The sequence below is a fragment of the Verticillium dahliae genome, genomic scaffold, assembly GCF_000150675.1.
Source record: "Verticillium dahliae VdLs.17 supercont1.20 genomic scaffold, whole genome shotgun sequence".
NCBI lineage: Eukaryota > Fungi > Ascomycota > Sordariomycetes > Glomerellales > Plectosphaerellaceae > Verticillium > Verticillium dahliae.
This window is the reverse complement of record NW_009276967.1, coordinates 15,639-43,309: the sequence shown is the minus strand read 5'-3', so window position 1 is coordinate 43,309 and position 27,671 is coordinate 15,639. Positions and strand designations below refer to the sequence as shown.

The window sequence follows — 27,671 nt, the reverse complement described above, 5'->3', positions numbered from 1 at the left end:
TCAGGGCGCTGGAAGAGCTGGAGGCACGCGCTGTGTGATGACATCTGCAAAAACGACTCAGTCAGGAATGCTCAGGCATAGGGCACAAGCACTCACCTAAGGCTCGGACTATGATCAGATGCCAAGCCAAGTCCAGACGGATGAAATTAATCAACGAGACCACAAAACCAAGCATAGCGACCATGGCCATGACTCCAACGTAACGGAAGGAGTCTCGGTAAAACTTAAAGCCGGAAGTCTTTGGGAAAAGCATCGATCGGACCAATGAGCCTTTCGTGGTGCTGAACCCTGTCCGAACCACGAGAGCAAGTGCAACGCCATCACCGCCTTGATCATCTTGTGGGCGGCGTGCCCGGATGATCTTTGTGCCGCAGAACAAGAAATGCCTTGCGATTTCTGGTAAGACTGTCGGTGCGCCTAAATCCATCTGCTGAAGGGCTTCCTCAGTGGCAGGTGTTTTGGAGACCGGCACCGATTCACCTGATGAGTATGATTAGATTCAGTTTGCGGAGGGCCGGCAAGCAGTATTGTGAACATACCAGTGAGCATGCTTTCGTTTACTATACAGTCGCCGCTGAGAAGAAGCCCGTCGCTCGGAAATTGCGCCAAATTCGGGTCACTGGCTTCATAGATGTCGCCAGGCACGAGCTCGTTGGATGACACGTACCGCCCTTTTCATACGTTAAAGACTGTCACTATGCTTACGTGAGCTCAGGACTTACAAAAACCGTTGCGAAGCACGCGCACATCACACTCAAAACGTGAGATCTCTCGCAGCCGCTTCATTGTCTTTGGACGTGGTCAGTCTTACTCAGTGCGGGGGAAGCCCGAATGACATACAGCTCGGGTTTCGATTAGGGTAGAGGTGATGCTCCCAAACGACATGAGGAAGATTGCAATCGCATAGTAGTAATACTCATCCAGTGACCACAATATGAGGCTGGCAATCTGAAAAACGTAGAAAGGATGGAATACCTACAACTGTCAGTTTTCTACATAGGGAAATGAACATCACTGGGAGATGGGCCATACTTCGTCGACTAATAGCCGCGGGATTGATTTTTGTTCTATGTCGATGTCGTTGTTACCGAACACAACCTCGCGGACATGCTTTTCGTCACTGTCCAGTCCCAAGCGGACGCTTTTGATATCAGCCCAGTTAGGGTCCTTCCAACCGCTGAAAAGAATAAAACGATCCGTCTGCTGGTTAAAGTAGAGACGGACGTATCGGTAGTTGAGCATGCGCAGCTCAGTAACGATTGGATCATGCTCTTCGTCTAGCAGGGGAATCTTTTCTGAGGAACCAAAGATAGTCGACATCGGCCGACCATACAGCTTTTTCTCAACTTTCATGATAGAAAGCTCTCCCCATTGGTTCTGGGTGTGTCAGCGTTCTTGCAGCGGTTGACCCAGTAGAAAAAATCCTCTCACCTCAATGACAACCCAATCACATTCGCTCAAAGCACTTGGGCGGCCGAGGAGCTTGACATGCCATCGTGGCAACCAGCGAAGAAGCAGCCATGCGAGCCCCAGCGAAGAAACGCTCAAGAGAATGTAAAGTGCTAATCCGATAGGACTTGTGCGGAAGCCAGCGACCACAATGGTCAGATCTTCGTTGACCATGTAAACTTTCTGACTTTGTCGTCCATGGGTATATTGACTTTCGGTGGTTCGAGTGCTTTCGGTGCGAAGAAGTCGATCATGAACGGACGAACGCGATTGTGTTGAAGATCTTCTTCGAAGTGCGAAGTGCCCACTCTGCCTTCCGCTCTCGATGTCGGATGAATCATCATCATCAACACCGAATGCCAAGTCGCCAATGTCGTCAGAGATCGCATCCTCATAGCCGTCGTTTCCGTAGGTGAGTTCGTTTTGCGACTCTTCTAAATCATCATGATAATATGTGAAGCTCGCTGTCGAGTCTGCTCGAGGTCGTCGATGGGAGAATGCGGACACACTTGTTGGAAGACTTTCCGCAATAGGACCTGAGTAGAGCTGTTTATGCCATCACGTCAGAAATTTTCCTCGTACGTGCGCACCAAGCTGTATCCTAGGTTAAGGGAGGGCCAACCTCATCATGTGCCATTTCTACGTTCTCGAATATACTCGTGTTGCTTTGGTTTGAGTTCATGCGATACAACACGCGGTTGCCTGATCTCGAGTGACCGTTCTCGAGCCCCGAAGGGTTCATCGGATCTGTTTCGTCCATGGTGCGCTTCGCTCAAATAGACGTCATGTGAAATGCGCATTCATCGTGACAGCCTGGGATTGCGCAACTTCTTCCCCGACCACTGTCTAGCTTAATCTCAGGCCCGCAAAATCCAGACAGACTTGCTGTGATTTGAAGGTGTGGTTTCGGAGAAATGAGGGTATCGAGAAGATTCGCTATCGTCGACTGCAGGATTCGGCACGAACAACCGTTGGTTGATTAGGATTAGCAGAATTAACGAACGAGTTCCTGGAGGATGAAGTCACCACAGCGGGTTACTGTCAATATCTTGCTTGGCAGGGTCCACAATGGAAGCTTATCATCTCTGCTATCTGTTGTGACCCATCAGTCGCAATCAAGCAACATTCTTCTCTGTGGCAAGCGCTTTTCAGGCTGCGGGCATAATGTATCTATGCGAGACTCTGGTGATACCACCTTATAGGGGCGCTAATTGCAGACTGAGCCTAGCCAATCCCTTCCGAAGGGGCCCCCAACTCAACAACTCTACTGGCGTGTCGAGGGGGGGTTGAGTGAACCTGGGCCATTTTTTTTTATCCCTGTTCCCCCACCACAAGTTGGAAAACTGCACCGCACCGCTGCACCACACCACTGCATCTTCAATAGAACTCCATCACAGGTTTCAGTCAAGACATCTGCAATCACGCTGCGGATTATCGCGGCTTCAGTACAGCCATTCGCTTCCATCTTTCAACTATCCGCACACAGAAGCCTACGACAGCAAGTCGCATCGAACACCATGGCGGAGCCTATTCGGAACAAGCGACCTGACATGCCTACGGCCCCGTGAGTCCAACCCCCCTCTTCTAGGTGGCAACCTCGCAAAGCCCAGCATGAAAAGCCCCCATCGTCATCGCAACGCACCCATGTCTGACTATCAGCATTCATAGCACCCCTCAGAACACTCCCGCAAACAATGCGCCTATCTCCTCCCACGCCCAGCAGCCTGGCGTTGCGAGCATTAAGGAAGGTAAGCTCGATGACTGACCGCCCCCGCCTGAGCCCCCCACTTATCGCTCGATCACTCCCTCCAACTCGGCTGATACTAATACCTATGCCAAATAGAGGACTTCGATCGCGCGGCCGCTGCTTCTATTTTCGCCCAAAACCCACAGCTTGTTCAAATGATTCAGGGCCGCCTTGGCTCCCTCGTTGGCCGCTCGTCCGGCTACGTCGAGTCACTCCCCCCCCAGGTCCGCCGCCGAGTCGCCGGGCTGAAGGGTATCCAGAAGGAACACTCTAAGCTAGAGGCCGAGTTCCAGGAGGAGGTTCTTCAATTGGAGAAGAAGTACTTTGCCAAGTTCACTCCCTTGTACGAGAAGCGTGCTGGTATTGTCAATGGCGCCGCTGAGCCCAGCGACAGCGAGGTCAAGGCAGGCGAGGAGCCCCCTGCGGAAGGTGAGGAGTCGGTCAAGTCGGAGACGGAGGAGAAGGGTTCGGAGGGCCAAGCATCTGACGTTGCTGGCATTCCCGAGTTCTGGCTGTCGGCCATGAAGAACCAGATCTCTCTGGCGGAAATGATTACGGACCGAGATGAGGGTGCCCTGAAGCATCTTATCGACATTCGCATGGAGTACCTTGACAAGCCCGGATTCCGTCTCATTTTCGAATTTGCGGAGAACAACTACTTCACTAACAAGACCATCACGAAGACCTACTACTACCAAAACGAGAGCGGGTATGGGGGCGACTTCATCTACGATCATGCTGAAGGCGACAAGATCAATTGGAAGGAGAGTCAAGATCTCACAGTTCGCGTTGAAAGCAAGAAGCAGAGAAACAAGAGTAAGGCGCCTCTAGTGAACTAGCTCGTGCCTATCCCCGCTGACACATTGATAGACACAAAGCAAACACGCATCGTCAAGAAGACTGTCCCAACCGAGTCGTTCTTCAACTTCTTCACCCCCCCTTTGGCTCCTACCGAAGACCAAGACGACGCCGCCTCGGACATTGAGGAGCGTCTCGAACTTGATTACCAGCTTGGAGAGGACATCAAGGAGAAGCTTATCCCTCGCGCCATCGATTGGTTTACTGGCGAGGCACTTGCTTTCGAGGAGCTGGATGACGATGAGCTGGAGGGCGAGTACGATGACGAGGATGACGATGAAGACGACGATCTCAGTGAGGATCGCGACGACGATGAGGAGTCGGAGGAGGATGTACGTGCACCTAAATCCTCTGCTCACATTACCGAGAAACTGACCAACAATGAAAACAGGACGACACTGGCAAGCCGAAACAGGAGGCAGCTGAGTGCAAGCAAAGCTAAATTCATCGAACCCTCCACTGTGCCACACCTAGTGGCATAGGAAGTAGCTCATTGCCTGCATTTCCCAGATTCGACTCGAGTCTGTTCGTAGTGGATCGCAAACATTTCACTCCATCGAGTGCGCACGCAACATGCACAGCAGGAAACACCGGCCGGGCGGTGGGATGGCAGATGGCCTGACAAAATCGGATGTTTGCTTGTCAGCCTGGCTTTACTTCGACGCGATAGACGGTAATTGAAGTTTGAGTCTCAGGTGCGTCTTGTACCACAAACGTGGATTGGCACAACTGGACTACAGGTACATCTGTGGTTCGTTTTGAAGTTTGCACTGCTGCACACAGTTTTTTCTTTTTCCTTGTCCGGGGTGGAGTTGCGCAAACACTGCAGTAGAAAAGCTCATGTGCTCTTGGAAGCATTTAATATACTGAGAGGCGAACTGCTCTCTTGCATGCAGACGTGGTCAGGCTTGCTGACAAGAGTCATCGCCATATGCACCCTAACTGTCACCTCTAGCAGCTGGGCTTGGGGATCTAGGTGGGTTTGCATATGTAATCCGTCGCCTAACAATAGGCCTCTAGAAGTGTGTAATAGCCGTAATCGGCTGCAGCCCCTCACTTGTGTGGTGGGGGAGGGGTGATTGAGAATATGCTCGGGGAATGAGGCTCCCGGAAATTCGTGTTTTTACTGGGCTGTCAGTCGCAATTCCCTGCTTCGGGGTCTGACACAAATAGCAACTCCGGGACTTCTAGCACAGTGATGACAACGGGGCTGTGAGTCTTTGTCGGAGGCAGTCAGGTCTAGCCAGGGATGAAACTTGAAGCACGTCACCCGGAAGCGGTCTCAAGCCTCCCCGCCTTGTGCCATTATGCCTCGTCACTCCTCCGACCCCGGGGCACCAGCGACTCCCGGCACGTGGCGACAGTCGATGGTACATGGAAGCCCGCAGTGCATCAAGCCAAAAGTCGAAGTACTCGGTACCAAAGAATACCTAGGGTACAGGCTCGGGTCCTCCGTCATTCCAATTGGCACCTCTCCCCATCGACTCGCAAATGGCAGCTGGACGAATTGGACGACCCACGCGCTGGCTCCGTTGCGTACTTGCTTTCATTCGCGCCATTTTCCAGCATGCGGACCTGCCCTGCCTTTCTGCCCGCCAGCGGATGACAGTACTCCCTTACAAGGTGTGCCCATCCTAAGCCGGAGCTCCTGGCAAAACTTTTTTCAGCCTAAGAAGGTGAGTCAATCATAGGTAGTCCACCACGGGTTGATGTGTCAATACTACAAGTATCAACTGTCATCTTCCCCATTACGTTGATGAGGTCACCATCTCATACTTTGCGCTCATCTGCTCAATTATTCATCTTAAGCACTCGTACGCCGCCTAACAGCCAACTCAGCGCACGACAGTCCACATCTGCAGTGGCTTTGTGTAGACATACATTCGCTGCCTAGACCAGCTCTTGTGTTGGCTTCCTCGAAAGACGTTCGTTGTTCGAGATCTCCATTTCGACAAGTCTCGCTCAGCTCCTCCGACAGCAGCCGCCATGGCCTCAGCTCAGGACATCGCCGGGTCTCTCCCCATTGCTCGCCGAGTTTCTCATAGCCAGGGGCTGTCTACCTCACCACTCGCTACCTTCCACTCCCCTCCCTCCAGCTTCGGCGGCCAAGGCTTGGCGCGCCGGCCTGCGCCTAAGCACTTGAAGCCCTTTGAGACTCAGGACATCAAGATCCTGCTGCTGGAAAACGTCAATCAGACCGGACAAGACATTCTCAGGGGTCAAGGTTATCAAGTCGAGGCTCTCAAGACCTCCCTGCCTGAGGATCAACTCATCGAGAAGATTCGGTAAGCCATTGTGGTTTCACTTGCTTACTGCATCCGCCACATTACGATGGTACGCGTTTTAATCTATGATCAGGGAAGTTCATGTGATCGGTATCCGGTCCAAGACAAAGTTGACCGAAAAGGTGTTGCGTGAGGCGAAGCATCTTCTCGTCATCGGTTGCTTCTGCATCGGCACTAACCAGGTGGACCTGGACTTCGCTGCGAAACATGGCATTGCTGTCTTCAACTCTCCGTTCGCCAACTCTCGAAGTGTTGCCGAGTTGGTCATTGCAGAAATCATCACCCTTGCTCGCCAATTGGGCGACCGCTCAAACGAGATGCACCGCGGTTTCTGGAACAAGGTGAGCGCGAAATGCTGGGAGATTCGCGGCAAGACACTTGGTAAGTTATCACAAGGAGTCCTCTGCCCCCTTCCCATGCCGGTGCCCGTACTCATATTCTCTGTGTCAAGGCATTGTCGGCTACGGCCACATTGGCTCACAATTGTCCGTCCTCGCCGAGGCCATGGGCATGACAGTCATTTACTACGACGTTGTAAGCCTTATGGCCATGGGTACTTCCAGACAGGTCCCAACTCTCGACGCCCTCCTGGAGGAAGCCGATTTTGTGACTTTGCACGTACCTGAGCTTCCTGAAACGAAGAACTTGATCTCAACCCACCAGCTGGAGAAGATGAAGACGGGTGCGTACTTGATCAATGCTAGCCGTGGCAGCGTTGTGGATATTCCCGCGCTGGTCAACGCGATGCGCACCGGGAAAATTGCCGGCGCTGCATTGGATGTGTACCCCAATGAGCCTGCGGCCAATGGCGAATACTTCAATGCCAATCTCAATACCTGGGGCGACGACATCCGTTCATTGAACAACATAATTCTGACGCCGCATATTGGCGGCAGCACCGAGGAGGCTCAGAGGGCGATCGGTGTCGAAGGCAAGTCTCGTTATTTGTTTGACGCGACTTACACCCCATCACCGACTGACCGTTTGTAGTTGCGGATGCGTTGGTTAGGTACATCAACCAGGGAATCACACTTGGAAGTGTCAACCTACCTGAAGTGAACCTCAGATCCCTCACACTAGATGAGCCCGACCATGCTCGTGTAAGTCACTCTCCGCGTCATCTCGTTCCCGGCTGTCAACAACATGACGAGCGACACATACGCGCGGAGAAGCCCCTCCTCTAACAAACGTTGCAGGTCATCTACATCCATCAAAATGTTCCAGGTGTTCTGCGAAAAGGTACGGACCGGACTACGCATACATGGGCTGTACAAGTGCTTACAAACATCTCAGTCAACGAAATCCTTGGAAACCACAACGTTGACAAGCAGATTACCGACAGCAGGGGCGATGTAAGTGCGCAATGCGAACCACCTCAAAGCATTGATTGACCCTTCTTCAGATCGCCTACCTCATGGCGGACGTCAGCAGCGTCAAGGCCAGCGATATCAAGGAGATTTCTGACGGTCTGGACTCGTTGAGCTGTGAGTCTTCTCTCCAGATAGCAGAACCGTGTTCTCGATCACTGACAGTCAGCACCTACAGCTCGCATCTTGACCAGGGTTCTTTACTAGACGGCTACGACTGTGAAACCAGGCTTTTGAGGGGTTGTCAAGCGTCGACGACCTTGAATGTTTCAACATGCAGATTGGGTTTTATTCAACGGACAGACCTGACTTTCAACCGGGAATGGAAACTGAGAGATGTTTCTGGGTGTGACACGTCTGCTGGATGCTGGACTTCAACTAACAGCGAGGGCATGACGACACTAAGCACTGGCCAAGGGCGTACTGCGGGATGGGTGAAAGGAAGAGGAACAGGCCTTGATTGATAAATAAATTGTTATCCTGAAGGGCTTGAACAAGATCGCTTGAATCCCACGGGACACATGATTGGCATGGACACGCATGATGCTCATTACACTCATGAGGCCTATCAAAGGAAACGACTTGCATGTACCGGAATTGCAGGACGTGCCCACCGCCAGCCTCCTCTGCTGAAGAGCACCTACCTCCCTCGAAATCCATCCACAATACTGGACCTCCAACGGTGCAGGTCAGGAAGTCATAGGTTATGGCAACTGGGTTGGCTGGACGTGCGGCGGACATGAAGCGGTGACAGCACTCCACTCGGCCTGATGCATGGATCAAATGAAGGGAAAGAAAAAAAAAGGGGGGGGGGGGAGGTGGGGGGGGTTGGAGACATAGCTGGACCTGCCACCTGCATACCAATGCAGTAGATTGTGTATGAACTCCGTGCACAAACAGTACACACAGTGCGCTTCGGGTATCTATATTCACGGTGCTATGTTACCCAGATATGCGTTGTAAATGATCTTCTTGAGAGTCCGAGAGAAAGTGCTTGACCCCCTGGTGCACTGTGGAAGCTACCAGCATGTGCCTGTCAGAAAAGTAGGGAGCCACCCCCAACGCCAACGTCCAGCTGCGCCATACAGTGAGTGCTGTGACTGGTGCCAATGCGCTCGGGGCGTTCTACTTCTGATCGAACCCCCCCTGTCTCCTGGCCTGGGATTCAAAAAGTAGTCCACCCATCCGACCCTGCTGCAACAGCTCCAGACACATATTCGACTTCTTCATGCCTCTGTCTGGCAGACGAGGCAACAAGACTGTCTACGGAATCACACACATCATTCACGATTCACACCCTAGGAAGCCGGCCACTACCTTCTGTCTCAGGCCTGCCGATGAATCTCTCCCAGCAGCGAGCCACGCCCCCTTTCGCTTGCTTCTGGCCCCGACACCGACCGCTTCTTTTCGCATCAGCACCGACGACGCCTTTCTAGATCACGATCTCCCTTTGTCGACAGTTCGCCATGGCTCAGAACTACGATGTCGGTACGAGGGCGTGGCAGCCCGATGTCACCGAGGGCTGGGTGGCCTCAGAGGTTGCCAGCAAGACCATTGATGGTCCCAAAGCGAAGCTTGTCTTCCAGCTCGATAATGGCGAGGTAGGTTTAGCATTCATTGCAGTGCCTTTTGCACAATTCGGACTGTCGGTCACTGCACGATATGGTTTTGATGCTAATCACTCCATGATACAGACAAAAGAAATCGAAGTCTCCGTCGAAGCCCTGCAGAACGGCGATTCATCTTTACCCCCCTTGATGAACCCGACCATGCTCGAAGCAAGTGATGACTTGACAAATCTGTCCCATCTCAACGAACCTGCCGGTAAATACACCTCTACCTCGCCAGAAACAGCCCGCCTTGCTTCTTTTGCTAATGGTCTGCCTTAAGTCCTCCAGGCAATTCGTCTTCGATACGCTCAGAAAGAGATCTACACGTACAGTGGCATTGTTCTGATAGCAACAAACCCGTTTGCCAGGGTGGATTCGCTTTATGTTCCGGGAATGGTTCAGGTTTATGCTGGCAAACAGAGGGCGACGCAGGCACCCCATTTGTTCGCCATTGCCGAAGAGGCTTTCATGTAAGCGACCATGTCGACAAACAAGAACACCGGCGTCAGGCTGGTTGAGCGCAGGGCATACCGAGGCTGACAAAACTAGGGACATGCTGAGAAGCTCCAAAAACCAGACCATCGTAGTTTCGGGTGAGTCTGGTGCTGGTAAAACTGTCAGCGCCAAGTACATCATGCGGTACTTTGCCACGAGGGAGGCCCCCGACAACCCTGGCGCCCGGTCCAAGAAGGGCGCCGAGGCGATGAGCGAAACAGAGGAGCAAATTCTTGCCACGAACCCCATCATGGAGGCATTTGGAAACGCGAAAACGACAAGAAATGACAACTCATCTCGATTTGGCAAATACATCGAGATCATGTTTGATGACAAGACGAATATCATTGGCGCCAAGATCCGTACATATCTGCTTGAAAGGTCAAGGCTCGTTTTCCAGCCTCTTAAGGAAAGAAATTACCACATTTTCTACCAGCTCGTCGCCGGCGCTTCCGACAGGGAGCGCGAAGAGCTCAACATTCTTCCGATTGAGCAGTTCGACTACCTGAACCAGGGTAACTGCCCGACTATTGATGGAGTCGACGACAAGGCCGAATTCGAAGCGACCAAAAGCTCCCTGAAAACCATCGGCGTTACGGACGCGCAACAGTCGGAAATCTTCAAGCTACTTGCCGGCCTGCTACATCTTGGCAACGTTAAGATTGGCGCATCGCGTAACGACAGCGTGTTGGCCCCGAGTGAGCCGTCTCTCGATCGAGCCTGCAGTATATTGGGAGTCAACGGGGAGCAGTTCGCCCGATGGATCGTGAAAAAACAGTTGGTGACGCGAGGGGAGAAGATCACTTCAAACCTGACCCAAGCCCAAGCAATTGTCGTTCGCGACTCCGTCGCCAAATTCATCTATTCAAGTCTTTTTGACTGGCTTGTTGAGATTGTCAACATGGGTCTGGCAACTGACGAGGTTCTGAGTCGTGTAACTTCTTTCATCGGTGTGCTTGATATCTACGGCTTCGAGCACTTCGCAAAGAACTCTTTCGAGCAATTTTGTATCAACTATGCCAACGAAAAGCTGCAGCAAGAGTTCAACCAGCATGTCTTCAAGCTAGAGCAAGAAGAATACTTGAGGGAGGAAATCGACTGGACTTTCATCGACTTTTCGGACAATCAACCCTGCATCGACCTCATTGAGGGCAAGATGGGTGTTCTGGGTCTTTTGGACGAAGAATCCCGTCTCCCTATGGGCTCTGACGAGCAGTTTGTCACCAAACTCCATCACCATTACGCTGCCGACAAGCACCAGTTTTACAAGAAGCCGCGCTTCGGCAAGTCAGCATTCACCATCTGCCACTATGCCGTAGACGTCACGTATGAGTCTGAAGGCTTCATTGAGAAGAACCGGGATACAGTTCCTGACGAACATATGGAGGTCCTCCGGGCTACGTCCAACCAATTCCTCCGCCAGGTTCTTGATGCTGCTTCTGCTGTCCGCGAAAAGGACGTAGCTTCTGCCTCCTCCAACGCCGTAAAGCCTGCTGCCGGGCGGAAGATTGGCGTGGCCGTCAACAGGAAACCGACGTTGGGTGGAATTTTCCGCTCGTCACTGATCGAGCTCATGAATACCATTAACAACACCGACGTCCACTACATCCGCTGTATCAAGCCGAACGAAGCAAAGGAATCATGGAAGTTTGAGGGGCCAATGGTCCTCAGCCAGCTCCGAGCGTGTGGTGTCCTGGAAACCGTTCGCATTAGTTGCGCAGGCTATCCGACACGTTGGACGTACGAGGAGTTTGCGCTGCGTTACTACATGCTCGTGCATTCTGATCAATGGACGTCGGAAATCCGGGACATGGCCAACGCCATCCTGACCAAGGCACTCGGCACGAGCTCGGGCAAGGGTATGGACAAGTACCAGCTTGGCCTGACTAAAATTTTCTTCCGCGCCGGCATGCTTGCCTTCCTCGAGAACCTCCGGACAAGTCGATTGAATGACTGCGCCATCCTGATCCAGAAGAACTTGCGGGCCAAGTTTTACCGCCAACGCTATCTGGAAGCTCGCAGCGCCATCATTGTGTTCCAGTCGGCCACCCGGGCCTACTTGGCCCGCAAGACTGCGCAACAACTGCGTACGATCAAGGCCGCAACGACGATTCAACGGGTGTGGCGGGGCCAGAAACAGAGAAAGCAGTTCCTCCGCATTAGAAACCATGTGGTTCTTGCCCAGGCAGCGGCCAAGGGCTACCTGCGCCGCCGCGAAATCATGGAGACACGAGTCGGGAACGCAGCCGTCCTCATTCAACGCGTGTGGCGATCGCGACGCCAGCTGCGATCTTGGCGGCAGTACCGCAAGAAGGTTACGCTTATTCAGAGCCTTTGGCGTGGTAAGCTGGCCAGGCACGAGTATAAGAAGATTCGTGAGGAGGCTCGCGACCTCAAGCAAATTTCCTACAAGCTTGAGAACAAGGTGGTCGAGCTGACCCAGTCCTTGGGCTCCATGAAGGCACAAAACAAGACTCTTGTGTCACAAGTGGAGAATTATGAGGGGCAGATCAAAGCTTGGAAGAACCGACACAACGCTCTAGAGACACGCACCAAAGAGCTCCAGACTGAGGCCAACCAGGCCGGTATCGCAGTTGCTCGTCTCCAGGCGATGGAGGATGAGATGAAGAAGCTGCAACAAAGTTTCGAAGAGTCAACAGCCAACATCAAGCGTATGCAGGAAGAGGAGAGGGAGCTCAGGGAGTCTCTGCGTACGACCAACACGGAGCTGGAAAGCGTGCGGCAGCAAAGCGTACAGATTGACGAGGAGAAGTCGTCACTTCGCCAGCAACTATCAGAGCTACAAGATCAACTGGAGCTTGCTAGGAGGATGGCGCCCGCTAACGGTGAAGTGAGCAACGGTACGGCACCTGCTCTCCCCGCTGCCAACGGCTTGATCAACCTCGTGTCCTCCAAGAAGCCAAAGCGCAGGAGTGCAGGTGCTGAGCCTCGCGAGCTGGACCGCTTTAGTGCCGCATACAACCCGCGTCCTGTTTCAATGGCGGTTACGAGCATTGCACACCGACAAAATGCCGGCGGTGCAGGCTTCATGCCTGGTGTCGAGAACATCGAAATGGAGCTCGAAACTCTTCTGGCTGATGAGGATGGCCTTAACGAAGAGGTTACGATGGGATTGATCCGCAACCTCAAGATACCGTCACCGAACACCAACCCACCCCCTTCTGACAAGGAGGTCCTTTTCCCGTCGTACCTCATCAACCTAGTCACCTCAGAGATGTGGAACAACGGCTTTGTGAAGGAGTCGGAACGCTTCTTGGCCAATGTCATGCAGTCGATCCAGCAGGAGGTGATGCAGCACGATGGCGATGAGGCGATCAACCCAGGCGCCTTCTGGCTCTCAAACGTGCACGAAATGCTGTCTTTTGTCTTCCTGGCTGAAGACTGGTATGAAGCACAGAAGTCGGACAATTACGAGTATGACCGCCTGCTTGAGATCGTCAAGCATGATCTGGAGAGTCTGGAGTTCAACATCTACCACACATGGATGAAGGTGCTCAAGAAGAAGTTGCACAAAATGATTATTCCAGCCATCATCGAGTCACAGTCTTTGCCAGGATTCGTGACCAACGAAAGCAGCCGCTTCCTCGGCAAGCTGCTCCAGTCGAACTCGACACCGGCGTACAGCATGGACAATCTTCTGAGCCTCCTCAACAATGTCTTCAGGGCGATGAAGGCTTACTACCTGGAGGACTCGATCATCACACAGACCATTACTGAACTCCTTCGATTAGTTGGCGTTACCGCGTTCAATGACCTCCTTATGCGGCGTAACTTTCTGTCATGGAAGCGCGGTCTGCAGATCAACTACAATATCACTCGGATTGAGGAGTGGTGCAAGAGTCACGACATGCCCGAAGGTACCCTTCAGCTGGAACATCTCATGGTAAGCCCGTTCGCGAATTCCACTCAACAGCGCGCACCACGGTTCTAATTGTATACACAGCAAGCTACAAAACTCTTGCAACTCAAGAAGGCGACGTTGAACGACATTGAGATTATTCAAGATATCTGCTGGATGTAAGTACAGGCGCGCAACCACTGGTCGCGCAAACCCCGGCTCACTATCTACGTACTAGGCTATCCCCAAACCAGATTCAGAAGCTGCTGAACCAATACCTCGTTGCCGATTATGAACAACCTATCAACGGCGAAATCATGAAAGCCGTTGCCTCTCGTGTGACTGAGAAGAGCGATGTGCTGCTGCTTCAAGCTGTCGACATGGATGACAGCGGCCCATATGAAATCGCGGAACCTAGGGCAATCACAGCACTGGAGACCTATACTCCTTCATGTACGTTGAATATCGCTCTTCAGTGCCACCTAGCTCGCCAGATCCATAGCTAACGTGTATTGCTACACAGGGCTACAGACGCCTCGGCTGAAACGTCTCGCAGAGATCGTGTCTGCACAGGCTATCGCACAACAGGAGAAGCTCGAGTACGGGCCTGATGACGATGGCTTCGGCAACAATGACGATCTTGCCGAGGTGGATGAGGATGAACACGAATTTGCGTCCAAGCGTCTTTCGGCTTGAGACATGCGCACAACTACGACTCTTGACTTGGGGTTCGGTGAAGGTTACCAGCCCAGGTCTCAATGATGCGGCAACCATCCTGCGGACAGGCCAGCATTCGCCGTGCTTTGCATCCTGTCATTCGCCTGGAGGTCTGTGTTACGCTGTCGCCATGTATGCCGTGTATTTGGGATCATCGTGTATAATTGACAACGTGTGGATGAGGGATCTATGGGTGTCTCGTGCTATCAAGGATATCACCGCTTTGTGTTCGGGACGAGGTGCCATCACCAATGCCTGTGGTCTGGCGTTAGAGAGCCTCTGCAGCGTCTTCGTTGTGGTCTCGAATTAGAGAGTTTACTATCGTCCACGTTACTTCTGCATGAACCTGCCGGCCAGTATTTTAACAACCTTCTCACATCGTTTCCGGAACGCGCTCTGAATGGTCTCTCCCGCACACCTGTGCGACGCAAAACCACGCGGTGACAGGGATTGCCAAACATTGCCCATCCCGAAACGCCAGCAGTTCGACGAACCAATCGTTCATGATGAAAAGCTTGAAAGGTGGCATTTGTATCTTGCAGCGACATTTCGGGCCATATGGACGAAGGCGCATACGGCCCTGAGATTGATGCCGCTGCGACAGTCTAGATGAGAATGAGAGGCCAGGCACGCGAAAAGCGGGTCATTCTATGGCGCGTCAGAAAAAAAGTCGAATAGACTGACCCAGTCTCCAGGTTTTTACAATCACCATACACCCTGGCCAGCCGAGTATACATGCATGCCAATAACAACTCGTGCTTAGTTACACTCAAACGATTGACTTTCAATGGCGAGAACCTCTCCCAACATTATTGTAACCGGCACGCCGGGCGTTGGCAAGACGACACACTGCGAGGAACTTGCAAGACGGACGGGCCTGAAACATCTTGCGATCAACCAAATTGTTAAGGACAAAGAATGCCAGGATGGCTGGGACGATGAACGGTCCTGCGCCATTGTCGATGAGGACAAGGTAAGTTGCTGATGCAGTCATTGTTTACATAAGGTGTTTTATTGATCAGATTTGATCAGTTACTTGATGCACTCGAGGATGAGGTGCCTGGCGGCGGTTTCATTCTCGACTGGCACGCCTGCGATCTTTTCCCTGAGAGTTGGATTGACCTAGTGGTTGTTCTCCGCGTCGACTCCAGCACGCTTTACGACCGCCTCAAAGCAAGGTAGGGATGAATCTCGATTTTGACATTACTGGTGCTCTTGAACCACTGACATGAGATCAATAGGAATTATGCCGAGGCTAAACTGCAAGAGAACCTAGACTCCGAGATTATGGAGGTCTTGTTGTCAGAGGCGAGAGAGGGCTTTGACGAGCAAATCGTAGTAGAGCTGACGAGTAACACGGCCGAGGAGATGGAGAGCAACGTGGAAAGAGTTATAGGTTGGCTGGAGCAGTGGAAGAAAGATCAGCAACGAGTGTGAGCATCACAGCCTGCTGTTGGTCGTGGTTGATCTCTCATGAGTGAAGACCAGGTACGGAGAGCCGCCGAGGTCAGCAAGTATCTGCCCGATAGCTCGAAAGATAATGTCCGAATAAGTCACATCGAGGCCTGGCCCTGATGTTGGATCCCGACCTGATCAGAGGACAACGCCAGCTTGACACTTGCTACAAGCAAACAAGTCTTTTGTTGTCCGAAACGTAGACGCACAACATCCACCCCTCGCCGTCGACGGACACCACAGGCGGCCCCCTCCTTCCCCCCACCTAACAGTGTGCGGACCCACCATCCACAGCCCCCATCCACATATTTCCACCGAGAACAGACCTCTGTGCCACTCTAATCGTGAAGCAAAATCGACAAAAGACTTGTTGGCTTACATTGCAGAATAGCACGCACGCACACATTGCCCAGCCGACTCAAGCTTAGCTCGTCATGGCAGCCCCTCCTGTTGTCAACTTTATCACTGGCAATGCGAATAAGCTGCGCGAAGTCAAGGCAATTCTCGAGCCGGCCATAACGGTGCGAAGTCAAGCAATAGATCTCGAAGAAGTGCAAGGGACAGTAGAGGAAGTGACCGAAGCCAAATGTCGCAAGGCTGCTGAAATGGTGCACAAGGCCTCTGTGATGTTCCCACGGTCCAATTTCGTCTGCTGACGCTCGATGCACAGGTCAACGGCCCTGTTCTTGTGGAAGATACGTGTTTGTGCTTCAAATCTCTCGGAGACCTGCCAGGACCCTACATGTAAGTACACTTGCTCTTTCTTCTACGTGTCGAACAAGCGAGCAGCGTCCAACTGACACGCCGCAAGCAAGTGGTTCATGCAGTCCATTGGACATCAAGGCTTGAATAATCTTCTCGCCGCATACGATGATAAGTCGGCCGATGCCGTGTGTACATTTGCATATTCACCTGGCCCAGGCCAGAAGCCCATCCTTTTTCAAGGCCGCACAAGAGTGAGATGAGCGCCTGGCGACATGTGCCTTCTATCTGCTGACGATATTGTCACAGGGTACCATTGTGCAACCTAGAGGCCCGCCAGACTTTGGTTAGTGCACGCCCCTGGTGCCCAGTTCTCTGAAAGTAGACTCAGTTAACCTCGACTGTTGTGAACCAGGTTGGGATGCCATTTTCGAATATGACGGCAAGACGTATGGAACCTTAAACACCCTAAACTGTGCATAACTAAGTCATAGCAGCTACGCAGAAATGGACAAGGCCGCGAAGAACAAGATTTCGCACCGAGGCCTGGCATTGTCCAAATTGCAGCAATGGTTCTCTGAACAGCAAGTGGCCTAATGACAAGGAGGAGAGCTTGGTCGTCTCTGGCCCTCGCAGGCGGTTCGCCTTACAAAGCACTTTCACTTTCTTGGGGTGAAACGATCTGGGCTATGGGTTTTGTCGAGCCTGGCCGTCATTCTTAGCAACCAGCAGCCTGAAAATTGGACCGGCTTCGGATGTCAGCTCACCTGAGAAGTTCGTATTCTCGAAATCGACGGAGGTATTTATGCCCCCGACGATAGGTCTCCAGAGCACTGTCAGGTGTTTTTTGTCCAAAGGTTGTTCCTATCAAGCGACGAATGGCTGATGTGTCGCGATGAGATGGATCAAATACTAGAAGATTGGCAGTTCCATGCTTTCGCCTTTCAAATCCAATAATTGTCATCGAATGTCCTATGGGGCATTCGAGTTAGACCATACCCCAGACAGCAATCAGGGTTGACTTGCCTGCATGTTGGAAATAGACGGGTGCAAGAGTGGTGCACACAACTTTCGAGGCACCTAACGACGCACCCGTTTGGAAATACGTCTCAATAGCCTCTAGAAGGCGAGCCTCCGACTCGCCAGCTTTCTTGTCTGAGAAGGCTTGGGCAGTGCAGCTTTTTAACCGTTAGCCAATGCGGTCAAGATATCTGGATTACTGACGGTATTGCCAAGCTCCTACACAACGCTTGTGCCTTGGAAACCATTAGCATGCAGATGACCATGCCAGGGACTGACGACATACTTCCGCTGTTCCTATGTACTTGCGAGTTCCTCGTATACCACCTGTCTCAACCCGACCCTGGACGTTAATTCCACGGTCCCAAGCGTTCTCGATGAAGTCTTGTATCTCAAAGATGGTAGGAAGCCTTCCTTGAAAGTGCTCCTGGCCTTCGAAACCTGTCGCAATGATATACGAGATGAGCATCTGGATGTTACGATAACCGCAGAATCCCCCTGGTTTGCCAGTCAGTCTTATATATCGACAGGCGATACAGGTGTAGGTTGACTTAACAACCTTCTAATTTGAGCTTGGAAATGTGCTGCACAGATTCATGGCACAAGTAGGCATATTTGGTTGTGTTGTTCTGTTCGAGCAGTTGTTTCAAAACAGGAACAACGCCTTCCATGTGATTTCAGCGATGTCCTCTTCTACTCCCCTTGTTCCATGTTGCTTTTCACGCCGGAGTGCATACCTTCAGTCTTGATCTCACCCTTGGTACGGAGCAAGGCGGCGAGCCAGTCCGGCATCGAATCTTCGTGCGCATGCCTCCCAAGGTTCGTTCTCTTGAGGTCATCATTAGCTCAAAACTTCGACGCGCAAAACGATAGAGTCTACCGTGCCACTAGTCTTCTACGCATGTTGTTATCTTGTGCTGTCGCCCTGGTTTTGGGCTCAGCCTGGCGCCGCGACACAGACATCAATTGCCCCCAACGCATCGGAATAGATTCAACGTCTGACTTGAGAGTAACGAGAGCATGGAGGTTGTCGGCGCTGAGTAGCCTGTCGGGTGAGAAGACGAGTCTTGGGAAACTCGTTGTCTTTGAGTGGTCGTGTTTGTTGGCGTGACGGCTCTTTGTCGGTCAGCGGGATGACGCTCAGCGGTTGGTCACTAAAATTAGAGGCTCGCTTCCCCGTTGGTTTCGGCGACATCTCCGCCAGCCTGCTGAGTCTTGACGCCGTGGAAAAGTGAGTGGATACAGGGTCGCATATTGGCGCTTCTGAAGCTGTTGATTCCAAATTGTGATGACAAGGTCGATAACCCAAAGAGTAACATTGGTTCACGGCCAGCTAAGGTTCCAGCGTCGCATCCTTCAGGAAGCAATTACACTCTACGAACCGATCCTAGTACACCCATGTCTTCCAGACGACAACACACCGAGACTGCAAGCCATACATGCATGACTTTGGACGCTTCACACTCACGTATACACGAGACGTTTCGTGGAGGAAGGTTCATGAAAATGCGGGATGATAAGTACAAATAATGACACAACGGCATCGATAGAGGCGAACAAGCTGAAATGTCGCGGTAGCTTTGAATGAGAACAGCTAATACCTATAAATGTTGATATTGATCGAAGTCGCCAAACGCGTCCCACTGACAGGTGTACCAACCATATGCATCTCAGGCTGCTGTGCCTCATATGCCCTGCATCCGTCGCCGACACACTACACAAAGAGTAGCTCGATGTTTTCCAAGTCGGCTTACTATCGGAATCATAAGTTAAATAGCTCCAAGAAAGACTCCGAAGCATAAACGTGCATAAAGGGATGCAGACTGGCATGTGCGTATATCTACCCCGCGCACCACGGGCGCCCAAGAGCCCCAAACGGCGCGATAAGGAGACGAGGCATGACCCTTCAGCAACAATGAAATGTCATCCAGTTTCGTTCCCTGGCTTGGCCGCGCGTTCTTGTTGCGACATGTCTCTGGCCATCGGAGGGGTAGAGTACCGCACCAGTGGACGGGTCCTTGGGCGAAGCACAAACACACTGCTCGCGCTTAGAGGCCGATCCTCAGACGCGACATGTGAGTTATAAGGACGCCAGAAGCCAACACAAAAGTTGCTGCGGGCGGGGAGGCTATGTGAGCATCTCCACCGTCATTGGGTGTGTTCGCTGCATCTCCTACATCAATGCACATTTGCCAGCTTCGGCAGCTTCGTTCGGGTTCTGGGCTTTCTCGATCTGCGCAATCAGTAGCTCAAAGGCTTGATCAACATTTTCGTTGTATCGAGCGCTGGCCTCGGTCCAACCACACTGGATACGTTCAGAAACCCTCTTGCCCTCTTCAGCGCTAACTTGTCGCTGCTCCGGGCGTAAATCGCTTTTGTTACCAACCATAACGATCGGCACGGAATCGGTTCCCTGAGAACTCAAGTATCAACAGCAGTCCTTGGTACTTGGTTGTCTCTTGACAGTGTCTGTCAAGCTTTGTAACATACCAAGTGATTGAGAATTTTGTCGCGGATCACTTGCACCATCTCGAAAGAAGGCAAAGATGATACCGAGTATACGAGCATATATCCATGAATGCCGATGAAGTGTTTCGAGTTCAAAATGCTGTACTCGTCCTAGCAACCGAAAGGTTTATGGTCAGCGTACGCCAGCAAAGTAGTAGGTTGGCCTTCTGCAGTGAGGGCGCCATACTTGACCGGCGGTGTCAACAATTTCCGTCGCAAACTCCTGGCCCTTGTACTTGATGGTCTTGCTAAAAGTATTCTCGATAGTCGGATAGTAGCTGTCGACGAAGTGGCCATCGACAAATTGCACAGCCAGGGAAGATTTGCCTGCGAACCCAAGGTTAGCCCAGATCCAGCGGCTTGCAACCAAGATTCGGTTGTCCTATAGCCCGCATTGAGGGCGATTGGGGGCAAGGTGCAAAACGCACCGACAGAGCGACTGCCAACAATGGCAACTTTTCTGTTCTTTGGGGCCGGCATTGGATATCAGGGACTCGTGTATCGTTGTTTTGTTTCTTGTTCTATTCACTGGAGGCCGATCGCGCAGTCGGTTCGCAGGGAGTGAGCGAGAGATGATGATGCAGGTCGAGGGGCATGACGACGGGGAGGCGGGCTCTAGTCCAGGCATGATCCAATGGCTGGCTGATAAGATAAGTGGGCAATTGCAGCCCACCCCAGGCGGGGTTCGTGGGAGACAGCCTCGGAGGGGCTGGTCAACAAACACACCTCATTCTTCAACAAAGGCCTGTAGACCTGTCTCGTTCAGAATCACACTCAACACAAGAAGAGCTATTTCCACGTCTTCATCTCGGGGGTGATTGTCCCATAACTTGCCGGGAGGTGGTTGAGGGCATACCACGGCGATATGTTACCGCCTCGGTACCTTACTTGCCTTAAATTTGGGGATGGTAACTGGGTGGTCAATTACGTGACTATGTGAAGACATCAAGCCGCTTTATGTGGCAAAGCGAACGACCTTTTGGCATGTTATGTCTATGGACTGGTCGGACATCTCTCTCTTTCCAACCCGCCAACCCTGTAGAATGGGCCAGGCTGTATGGGTTGCATGGTTTGTCTGAGCCTTCATTATGCAGGTAAATCGGGTATATGTGACAGATGAATGAGGTAGCAGAGGATGCGAACAAGAATTTTATAGCCCACTTGATTCGAATCACTGGCACAGTATATCAACGAAAGCGCTACATGTGTCTCTCATCCTGCAACTTTATTGTCCAATAACCCATATCCTCCACACCGACCCCTCGACAGCTGACTTGCTGAACTCATGTGTATAAGTAAACTGTATATGTGGCGCAAAGATGGGCAATACAGTGATGCGCGGTTGTGGTGCAAGAGACGAGAGACACCCTTAACTCAACTTCTCTTCATCATGAGTCGTAATTCATTGACAAGGGGTTGTAAGGTAGCGGCGAGATCATCACCAGCCGCTCTTGCGTGAAGGGTCATGAATTCTTGTACCGAGTCCAGCAGGTAGCTCAATCCTTTCTTGTTGCTCTGGCTTGTCAGGCGTTGGCGCACACGAGCCTCTAGACACAGATATCCTAACAGAATAGCGAGATAGCCATAGGCTACAGCAAGAGAGGTCTGCTCAACGGTTTCGGCCTGTCGCTTTCTTAGCTATGAAGTTAAAGTGAAGGTGACAGTGAATACATACCTTCCCACATAACTCGCGGTTTTCCAACCAGACCGTTACGAGCCCATCCAGTGATGAGGGCCGGAGGTCTATCTCGGCAGCCAGAGACTGCCGACTCTCAGGGCAGTGCTCAGCAATATTGATTAGCAGCCCTAGCAGCAATACGAGCGTTCTGTGAACATCTGTCGGAAACTCCCCACGGCCGACGATTGCGTGTAGCTTGTGGAAGCGCGAGAGGCTCGCAGTCGCTAATTGGCGTATCAAGCGACCCTGTCCGAAAATGGAGGCCGATATTGGGTTGTTATTGGTTGTGTTCATGGCAAGCTTGAGAGTCAGATACCTCGACTCTCGGAAGTCGTCCCCCGGTGATGTAAGCAGACCAGATAAGAAGAGGGCTACGGTGGGAAGGTATTCTGTGGTCCATCGTTGGCTCATCTTTGACTCCATAGCTACGACGGAGTGCTCTTGTAGTAGCAGAAGAGCCATGTTAACCTGTATGCGGTCGTCCACTGTAGCCAGAGACAAGTCGCCATCATTCTTGCTGATCAGGGCAAATAGGCGAGGGACTACAGGCTCAACTAAGTGCAGTCGAGCCTCTGCATCAGATGACTTGTGGCAGAAGCACAGAACTTTAAGAGCCAGAGTTTTGGGGGACAGAACAGCAGGGGGGGAGCCGTCCCATACCCCAAGCTGCAATATCGTACCGCGCAACATTCCCATGGAAGCAAGACCGCGTTTCGAAAGATTGGCTGCCTTTTGTCTCGCAATCTCCATGATGTCATCGTCCAAGGCCAACATCGTGGACAGTATTCGAGTCACACCACTCGATAACAGATGGTCGATGAGATGAGGTGCTGATAACGATGCCATGAGGATAAGAGCAGAGGACAATATAACGAACGCATTGATGATGTCCTCCTCTGCTTCAAGATCTTGGAAGAATGTCTCTTTTGGGCCATAATCACACAAGCGGCCAACGAATTTGTCGTCCTGGAGTTTTGCGCCGAGCTCTAAAATTGCAGTTCTCCTCGAGCGTGTCGATGCGGGTTGCAGCGACTTAGGAGATCCTATCCTTTCCGCCAAGTCACTCAACTCATCTGCAAAACGATGGTTTGCGCCAGCCTGTCTCAGTGCATGAAGGCTGAGAATACCGTTCTTGCTTGGTCGTACATCGTCGTCCGATGGGTCGTCGTATAGTGAGAACGGGTCCATCTTGGCGAATTTTGCGGGAGGTGGGGAATTGCGGTCATAGCTCCCCTCGTGAGGACGATTCGCAGTTCCAGCTCCTTCTTGCATCACATCGACTGCGGTGCGCATGGTCCGCTGCTGTCCATACGTAACCCTAGCCTTGCGTTTCCTCGAGTCGGGTGTCGCTCGTTGCGCTCCTAGTCTTGGAACATCATCCTGGCTTTTTCTTGGTGTCGTGCTGTTGCTTTCGCTTGCCACCAATGCCTGCCCGGTATACCCCTCCAAACTATCGGACGGTTGATTGGCCTGTTCAGAATCGAGTTCGGCACTGTCGATAGCTTGCGCGACTAATCGGTCGATGAGACGAACCTTCCTGTTGATGGAAGCCGCCTGTGTTCGTTCGGCTTGGAGTAGGCGTTCAGATGCTGGAGGATCCTTCATCGGGACGCCTGGTGATCGTCGTGTCGCATTAGATGTTGGCGCTTGGGTGAGTACTCCGTAAGTGTCTGGTGAAGCTCTCTTTTTATTCCCTGGTTTCACAGCTGCACCAGGCAGCTTTTGGGACGCATCGTGCTGTGTTATGGATGACAGTGATGCATCCGCTCTTTGGCTGCCTCTCAATGGTCTTGCAGCCTTGTCGTTGTCTTTGGTAGCCTCTCTCGCCACAGCTGTTGTAGTGGACCGTTGAGGTACTTCTTCCAGAGGTACCGCAACAACTTGTGTACGGTCAGACGATGCGCTCAGGGAAAATACAGGCTTTGAGGACTTCCGAGAGGTCTTTCCGTACGTCGTAAGTTTCTTCCTTACGCTGCCTGTCGCGTCGGGTGTCGCCATATCCAATGTTTTTCTTCACATGAATCGATCAGTAAAGTAGTTGGTGATAGCTGCCTGTCGTTCTGCTGACGGAGCGGGTTGCGCAGGCTGGTTGTTGATGGTTTCCGATGGAGAGCCCACGTATGGGCAGTTGCAATGTGTGCCAGAAGGGGTTTCTAGTTAGGTACAGATTGATGCTTATCTGCTAGGGGCGCGGTGACAAGACAGGTTCACCTCATGAGAGGGGTTGGAAACATCCTGATGGTGCCGGCCAAAACGACTGAGAAACGAAGATGATAAACATGTTCCGGTAAAGTTGTTGCGGAATCGAGAGCAGGGTCACCACACGCCTCGCGCTTGGGATTGCGCCACCCCGTAGTCGCGTTGATGGGCGTCCAGTATGTCTGGGGCGGGAGCTGGCACGTGCTGCTTGATATGTACACCCCACTAGGCCTCGCCTGGACAAGCTGTTCTGTCAGACAGCGGCAACGATAGCTGTGCGATTAGGACTTGCTCGTCCTGTTCGAGCTTACAGTATTTGCCAGCGAGCTTGAGCCGCATCCATTCTCTTTTGAGTCAGGAAACGGTTTCTATCGTCAGGACCCGAGCATCCCCCTTCTTGCGAATAGTAGGATCACAGGTCTTCGGCGCCGGCCGCGTGGGGAGAGGGGTAGACGGGTTTAGAGGGGCCTTGGCCAATCCCGTCGGCGGGGCTGGGAGTGAGGGGCTCTTTCGGACACCAACCTAGGTACCTTAGGTACCTACCTAGGTAGGTAGGTAGCAAGGGTAGGTACCTAGGTACTCGTTCAGGCCTAGCTCATTTCCGGGTACCTACCATGTACATCGTTGAGGTCGAGGCGCACGTTGGCCCTTATCTTAAGAGACGAGCGCAAGATAAGAGCTCCTCCCCCCGCGTCCCACTCGTCCGCGTTCATGAGGAAAGTCGAGAGCACTGACCGGTGAGGTACGCCCTTTTCTATATATATAAAGCATTACTTCCGCAACATATGCGCCTTACTGGCATCGGCCCCCTCACAAATCGTTCCACGTACATTTACTACTTTCTAGACGGACCAGTCGCTCTCAAATAATGGCATCTCAACCAGCCAAGCTGCAGAAGCCATCAGGCGCAGTGCAGTGTGTTGGCCCTTTGTATCGTTCCGAAAGCCAGAAACCATCCGCGACTGTCTCTACGGAGATGAACCTCGATAACGTTCACATCCTACCTCAGACCCCTCAGCTTATCGCTCTTCTCACGTAAGTGGGGTTTCCCTCCCAATCATAACTTCGTTACTCAATCATTAATACCCATTGTCTTCTGGTAATCTACTGACAGTCTGTCGCAGGATCATTCGCGACAGGAACACGGAACGTGGTGACTTTATCTTTTACTCTAATCGTATCATCCGCTTGCTTGTTGAGGAGGGATTGAACCATCTACCTACCATTGAACATGATGTTACTACGCCCATTGGACGGACGTATTCAGGTCTCCTGTTCCAAGGAAAGATTTGTGGTGTTTCAATCATGCGAGCTGGCGAGGCTATGGAACAGGGATTGCGGGATTGTTGCCGATCTGTCCGGATCGGCAAGATCTTAATCCAGCGTGATGAAGAAACTGCTCAGCCAAGGCTTTTCTACGACAAGCTCCCAGAGGATATTGCACAACGGTGGGTTATGCTCCTGGACCCCATGTTCGCAACAGGTATGTATTTGGTATCCCGCTGGCTATTGTTGCGCATTGCTTATATGCTACATCAGGCGGCTCTGCCATCATGGCTGTGGAGGTGCTAAAGTCCCGTGGCGTACTGGAGGAACGGATCCTGTTCCTTAACCTAATAGCCAGCCCGGAAGGTGTTAGGGCATTCACCTCCAAGTTTCCTAAGCTTCGTGTTGTAACAGCCTTCGTCGATGAGGTGAGCCCGCTATTGCGTCGCGTTATGCGCACGACTTCTGCATTCTTAACAGCATTTATGCTAACAATGTACAGGGACTTGATGAGAAGAAGTTTGTTGCCCTGCCCCAGTGTTCCAATCGTCATCTTGCTGACTCGTGTGAACAGCTACATCGTGCCAGGACTGGGCGACTTTGGCGACAGGTTTTATACCATGTAGAAGAACGCATACTACCGGTGCTCGGCTGCCATCACCTTTGCTCGTATTCTTCTAATGCGCATCGAATTCAGATTTGCCAGTCCCATTTCCGGTCTCATAATCTCGTGATGTCTTACAGGTGTCCCTTACGGCGTGTGTCACGCTTTGCGAACGCTTCATCGACCATCCGGATCCCGCACACTCATATTAGTATTCATCATCGTCCGCCACAATTCCTTCGTCGTCTCGTTCTTCGATAGGCCTCTCCATTCGCCTGGTGCCCAAGCCCTGTGACAACCCACTTGCAGCGGCCTTCTGCTTGGACGAGACGTGGTCTGGGTTACGTCAGCCTCCCATTTGCGCAAGATTTACAGGTGACTATATAGCTTACCAGCAGCATCTACCCACTCGGAATAGACGTCGACAGGTGCTGAGAGATAGTTGATACTGCATTGGAATGTCTGTCCGCACACTTTGCAGGATAGGTTGCCCACGCCACTTTTCTTGTCAACCTTTGGCTTCACAGCATCTTCATGGTTACAGAAAAGACAAGGGAATAGTTCAGGGAGGGGATCTTTCTGCATAATCATTAGCAAGCGTACGCAGAGGTCTACCCGTGCATGGTCTGCATCAAAGGCAATGATGGTTACTGAACGGGGGGGCGGGGGGGGCAAGATGGCGCGTGAAGCGTCTTGCTCGATGCTCAAAAGGATATACACAGGGTGACGAACCTTTTTGGGTCCCTGCGGCTTGCTGGAGCTTTTTCTTTTGCCCATGTTGTATCGGATCTGGTTGGAATTAACAAAGATTCCTGTGTTGACTTTGGTTCGTAGATCCCCGGGGTATGCGCTGGCGTTATTCTTGAGCTGTGGACTTAAGGCAGGCTCACTGGCGTTTCCTGCGACTGAATAATGGTGTTGCGGCCTTGTCTGTGCGATGGATGGCAGGTCGTGATGTCGTCGTTGTCGTGCAGAAGAGGTTCCTTGAGGCTGATGATACCTCCCAGAGCAGCACCTCTCGATCGTCTCGCAAAGCAAATTCTTGTGGGGCACACTGCAACCTGCCCGCCTGAGCCATGAGAGTGGCGGCAGAAATAGTCATCGTCATTGGCGGGTGTGCACGGTGCATGGCTGCACGTGAGTGTAGGCGGTGTGCACAAGGACTGCAGGGAACCCCGATTTGCTCGGGATACTTGGTACTAAGGTATCAAGAAGTAAGGTACCTCTCAGGTACCTACCTCCCTATTCACATAAGGTATGTAAGCATTTCGGCCAGCAACTGTGGTGTCCCGGCCCGCATGGACAAAGAATGTCCACCTACCCAGGAGGTACTGACGTTGGTGGCAGTATAGAGAGGATTACTGTCTCGAAATCAGTACCTAAAAGTACCTGCCTGAGGGAGCTGCCTCATCAACTCTGGCAGATAAACGCATGTGGCGCAATGGGGCTTCTGGTCCGCCTCCGACAGAGGAACCCGACATGGATAGGGTCCTATCTGGGTACCTGATTTGGCACCGAAAGCACACCACTTGGAGGCACAGATTACCTCCCATGTTAAGGTACCTACCTAAGTAGGCTGGTAGGTTCCTTCATTGTGGGTACATACCGTGCATTTATCTGTCAGTGCCAGGGTCTTATCACCCAGGTCCCCCGCATTTCGCGTCTCCGACGGCTCCTGTGCCCCAGCACACGGCCTATCCCATGCACATCGAGAGCAACGATCCTGGCTGCTTTCCCCCTTCCTCTTGTACGTGTAGCGTGTCTCGGACAACACGTACATTTAGTTGGCTCGCGTCTCTCCGCTCTCAACGATTGGTCGCCTCTTGTGCAGCTGGGCCACTCACCGACCATT

General features: G+C 52.1%; 11 protein-coding genes across 11 annotated transcripts in view; 6 read left to right on the top strand and 5 right to left on the bottom strand.

Annotated features, from left to right (window-relative positions):
• The window catches only part of VDAG_08306 (uncharacterized protein), a 5,042-nt gene extending 2,616 nt beyond the window's left edge, over positions 1-2,426 (bottom strand). The window contains exons 1-7 of the mRNA XM_009660031.1: positions 2,072-2,426; positions 1,432-1,995; positions 1,033-1,377; positions 841-975; positions 723-789; positions 540-671; positions 97-480 (exon numbers count right to left, since the gene is read on the bottom strand). Coding sequence (XP_009658326.1) covers positions 97-480; positions 540-671; positions 723-789; positions 841-975; positions 1,033-1,377; positions 1,432-1,995; positions 2,072-2,209 — 1,765 coding nt within the window. The 5' untranslated portion in view covers positions 2,210-2,426. The remainder of the gene's footprint in view (positions 1-96; positions 481-539; positions 672-722; positions 790-840; positions 976-1,032; positions 1,378-1,431; positions 1,996-2,071) is intronic.
• A 540-nt stretch (positions 2,427-2,966) lies between these two features.
• Positions 2,967-4,948, top strand: VDAG_08305 (nucleosome assembly protein; the record flags this gene model as incomplete). The annotated part of the gene is made up of 5 exons (XM_009660030.1): positions 2,967-3,013; positions 3,118-3,197; positions 3,293-4,012; positions 4,067-4,386; positions 4,446-4,948. 5 exons carry the CDS (start codon positions 2,967-2,969, stop codon positions 4,494-4,496), a joined length of 1,218 nt encoding a protein of 405 aa, XP_009658325.1. The 3' UTR covers positions 4,497-4,948.
• A 634-nt stretch (positions 4,949-5,582) lies between these two features.
• Positions 5,583-8,221, top strand: VDAG_08304 (D-3-phosphoglycerate dehydrogenase). The gene is made up of 9 exons (XM_009660029.1): positions 5,583-5,730; positions 5,894-6,339; positions 6,413-6,720; positions 6,791-7,270; positions 7,330-7,439; positions 7,536-7,578; positions 7,633-7,691; positions 7,742-7,823; positions 7,885-8,221. The coding sequence occupies exons 2-9, from the start codon at positions 6,041-6,043 to the stop codon at positions 7,911-7,913; spliced, it is 1,410 nt and encodes a 469-aa protein (XP_009658324.1). The 5' UTR covers positions 5,583-5,730; positions 5,894-6,040; the 3' UTR covers positions 7,914-8,221.
• A 951-nt stretch (positions 8,222-9,172) lies between these two features.
• VDAG_08303 (myosin-2) lies at positions 9,173-14,801 on the top strand (the record flags this gene model as incomplete). Its single annotated transcript, XM_009660028.1, has 7 exons — positions 9,173-9,307; positions 9,401-9,530; positions 9,597-9,786; positions 9,866-13,715; positions 13,776-13,849; positions 13,909-14,123; positions 14,194-14,801. 7 exons carry the CDS (start codon positions 9,173-9,175, stop codon positions 14,364-14,366), a joined length of 4,767 nt encoding a protein of 1,588 aa, XP_009658323.1. The 3' UTR covers positions 14,367-14,801.
• A 373-nt stretch (positions 14,802-15,174) lies between these two features.
• Positions 15,175-15,824, top strand: VDAG_08302 (hemoglobin and proliferation-regulated protein HBR1; the record flags this gene model as incomplete). The annotated part of the gene is made up of 3 exons (XM_009660027.1): positions 15,175-15,360; positions 15,420-15,565; positions 15,629-15,824. The coding sequence occupies 3 exons, from the start codon at positions 15,175-15,177 to the stop codon at positions 15,822-15,824; spliced, it is 528 nt and encodes a 175-aa protein (XP_009658322.1).
• A 364-nt stretch (positions 15,825-16,188) lies between these two features.
• VDAG_08301 (inosine triphosphate pyrophosphatase) lies at positions 16,189-17,540 on the top strand. Its single transcript, XM_009660026.1, has 6 exons — positions 16,189-16,450; positions 16,513-16,586; positions 16,654-16,798; positions 16,854-16,890; positions 16,960-16,993; positions 17,042-17,540. The coding sequence occupies exons 1-6, from the start codon at positions 16,277-16,279 to the stop codon at positions 17,139-17,141; spliced, it is 564 nt and encodes a 187-aa protein (XP_009658321.1). The 5' UTR covers positions 16,189-16,276; the 3' UTR covers positions 17,142-17,540.
• VDAG_08300 (uncharacterized protein) lies at positions 16,710-18,673 on the bottom strand. The gene is made up of 7 exons (XM_009660025.1): positions 18,302-18,673; positions 18,124-18,228; positions 17,851-18,062; positions 17,769-17,800; positions 17,571-17,708; positions 17,312-17,516; positions 16,710-17,249 (listed from the first exon to the last, which is right to left on the bottom strand). The coding sequence occupies exons 1-5, from the start codon at positions 18,354-18,356 to the stop codon at positions 17,654-17,656; spliced, it is 459 nt and encodes a 152-aa protein (XP_009658320.1). The 5' UTR covers positions 18,357-18,673; the 3' UTR covers positions 16,710-17,249; positions 17,312-17,516; positions 17,571-17,653.
• Positions 18,674-19,117: 444 nt separating this feature from the next.
• Positions 19,118-20,639, bottom strand: VDAG_08299 (ras protein let-60). Its single transcript, XM_009660024.1, has 4 exons — positions 20,501-20,639; positions 20,260-20,399; positions 20,055-20,183; positions 19,118-19,977 (listed from the first exon to the last, which is right to left on the bottom strand). The coding sequence occupies exons 1-4, from the start codon at positions 20,550-20,552 to the stop codon at positions 19,738-19,740; spliced, it is 561 nt and encodes a 186-aa protein (XP_009658319.1). The 5' UTR covers positions 20,553-20,639; the 3' UTR covers positions 19,118-19,737.
• A 618-nt stretch (positions 20,640-21,257) lies between these two features.
• On the bottom strand, positions 21,258-24,029 carry VDAG_08298 (uncharacterized protein). The gene is made up of 2 exons (XM_009660023.1): positions 21,748-24,029; positions 21,258-21,695 (listed from the first exon to the last, which is right to left on the bottom strand). The coding sequence occupies exons 1-2, from the start codon at positions 23,746-23,748 to the stop codon at positions 21,447-21,449; spliced, it is 2,250 nt and encodes a 749-aa protein (XP_009658318.1). The 5' UTR covers positions 23,749-24,029; the 3' UTR covers positions 21,258-21,446.
• Positions 24,030-24,705: 676 nt separating this feature from the next.
• VDAG_08297 (uracil phosphoribosyltransferase) lies at positions 24,706-25,925 on the top strand. The gene is made up of 5 exons (XM_009660022.1): positions 24,706-24,984; positions 25,074-25,432; positions 25,489-25,643; positions 25,718-25,734; positions 25,790-25,925. The coding sequence occupies exons 1-5, from the start codon at positions 24,818-24,820 to the stop codon at positions 25,839-25,841; spliced, it is 750 nt and encodes a 249-aa protein (XP_009658317.1). The 5' UTR covers positions 24,706-24,817; the 3' UTR covers positions 25,842-25,925.
• On the bottom strand, positions 25,784-26,803 carry VDAG_08296 (transcription elongation factor 1). Its single transcript, XM_009660021.1, has 3 exons — positions 26,552-26,803; positions 26,212-26,398; positions 25,784-26,155 (listed from the first exon to the last, which is right to left on the bottom strand). The coding sequence occupies exons 1-3, from the start codon at positions 26,594-26,596 to the stop codon at positions 26,028-26,030; spliced, it is 360 nt and encodes a 119-aa protein (XP_009658316.1). The 5' UTR covers positions 26,597-26,803; the 3' UTR covers positions 25,784-26,027.
• Positions 26,804-27,671: the final 868 nt, after the last annotated feature.

Coding starts and splice junctions, on each gene's coding strand:
- VDAG_08304 (XM_009660029.1), top strand. CDS start 6,041: ATGGCCTCAGCTCAGGACATCGCCGGGTCTCTCCCCATTGCTCGCCGA. Junction 7,440..7,535: donor ATGAGCCCGACCATGCTCGT/GTAAGTCACTCT, acceptor CAAACGTTGCAG/GTCATCTACATCCATCAAAA. Junction 7,692..7,741: donor TTACCGACAGCAGGGGCGAT/GTAAGTGCGCAA, acceptor ACCCTTCTTCAG/ATCGCCTACCTCATGGCGGA.
- VDAG_08301 (XM_009660026.1), top strand. CDS start 16,277: ATGGCAGCCCCTCCTGTTGTCAACTTTATCACTGGCAATGCGAATAAG. Junction 16,799..16,853: donor TTTTTCAAGGCCGCACAAGA/GTGAGATGAGCG, acceptor ATATTGTCACAG/GGTACCATTGTGCAACCTAG. Junction 16,891..16,959: donor TAGAGGCCCGCCAGACTTTG/GTTAGTGCACGC, acceptor GTTGTGAACCAG/GTTGGGATGCCATTTTCGAA.
- VDAG_08296 (XM_009660021.1), bottom strand. CDS start 26,596: ATGGGCAAAAGAAAAAGCTCCAGCAAGCCGCAGGGACCCAAAAAG. Junction 26,399..26,551: donor AGCCGCAGGGACCCAAAAAG/GTTCGTCACCCT, acceptor ATGATTATGCAG/AAAGATCCCCTCCCTGAACT. Junction 26,156..26,211: donor CGAGTGGGTAGATGCTGCTG/GTAAGCTATATA, acceptor GACGTAACCCAG/ACCACGTCTCGTCCAAGCAG.
- VDAG_08297 (XM_009660022.1), top strand. CDS start 24,818: ATGGCATCTCAACCAGCCAAGCTGCAGAAGCCATCAGGCGCAGTGCAG. Junction 24,985..25,073: donor CAGCTTATCGCTCTTCTCAC/GTAAGTGGGGTT, acceptor AGTCTGTCGCAG/GATCATTCGCGACAGGAACA. Junction 25,433..25,488: donor GGACCCCATGTTCGCAACAG/GTATGTATTTGG, acceptor ATGCTACATCAG/GCGGCTCTGCCATCATGGCT.
- VDAG_08299 (XM_009660024.1), bottom strand. CDS start 20,552: ATGCCGGCCCCAAAGAACAGAAAAGTTGCCATTGTTGGCAGTCGCTCT. Junction 20,400..20,500: donor TGTTGGCAGTCGCTCTGTCG/GTGCGTTTTGCA, acceptor TTGGGTTCGCAG/GCAAATCTTCCCTGGCTGTG. Junction 20,184..20,259: donor TTGTTGACACCGCCGGTCAA/GTATGGCGCCCT, acceptor TTCGGTTGCTAG/GACGAGTACAGCATTTTGAA.
- VDAG_08300 (XM_009660025.1), bottom strand. CDS start 18,356: ATGCCGGACTGGCTCGCCGCCTTGCTCCGTACCAAGGGTGAGATCAAG. Junction 18,063..18,123: donor TTCCAAGCTCAAATTAGAAG/GTTGTTAAGTCA, acceptor CTGGCAAACCAG/GGGGATTCTGCGGTTATCGT. Junction 17,709..17,768: donor TGTAGGAGCTTGGCAATACC/GTCAGTAATCCA, acceptor GCACTGCCCAAG/CCTTCTCAGACAAGAAAGCT.
- VDAG_08298 (XM_009660023.1), bottom strand. CDS start 23,748: ATGGCGACACCCGACGCGACAGGCAGCGTAAGGAAGAAACTTACGACG. Junction 21,696..21,747: donor ACCGCGAGTTATGTGGGAAG/GTATGTATTCAC, acceptor AGAAAGCGACAG/GCCGAAACCGTTGAGCAGAC.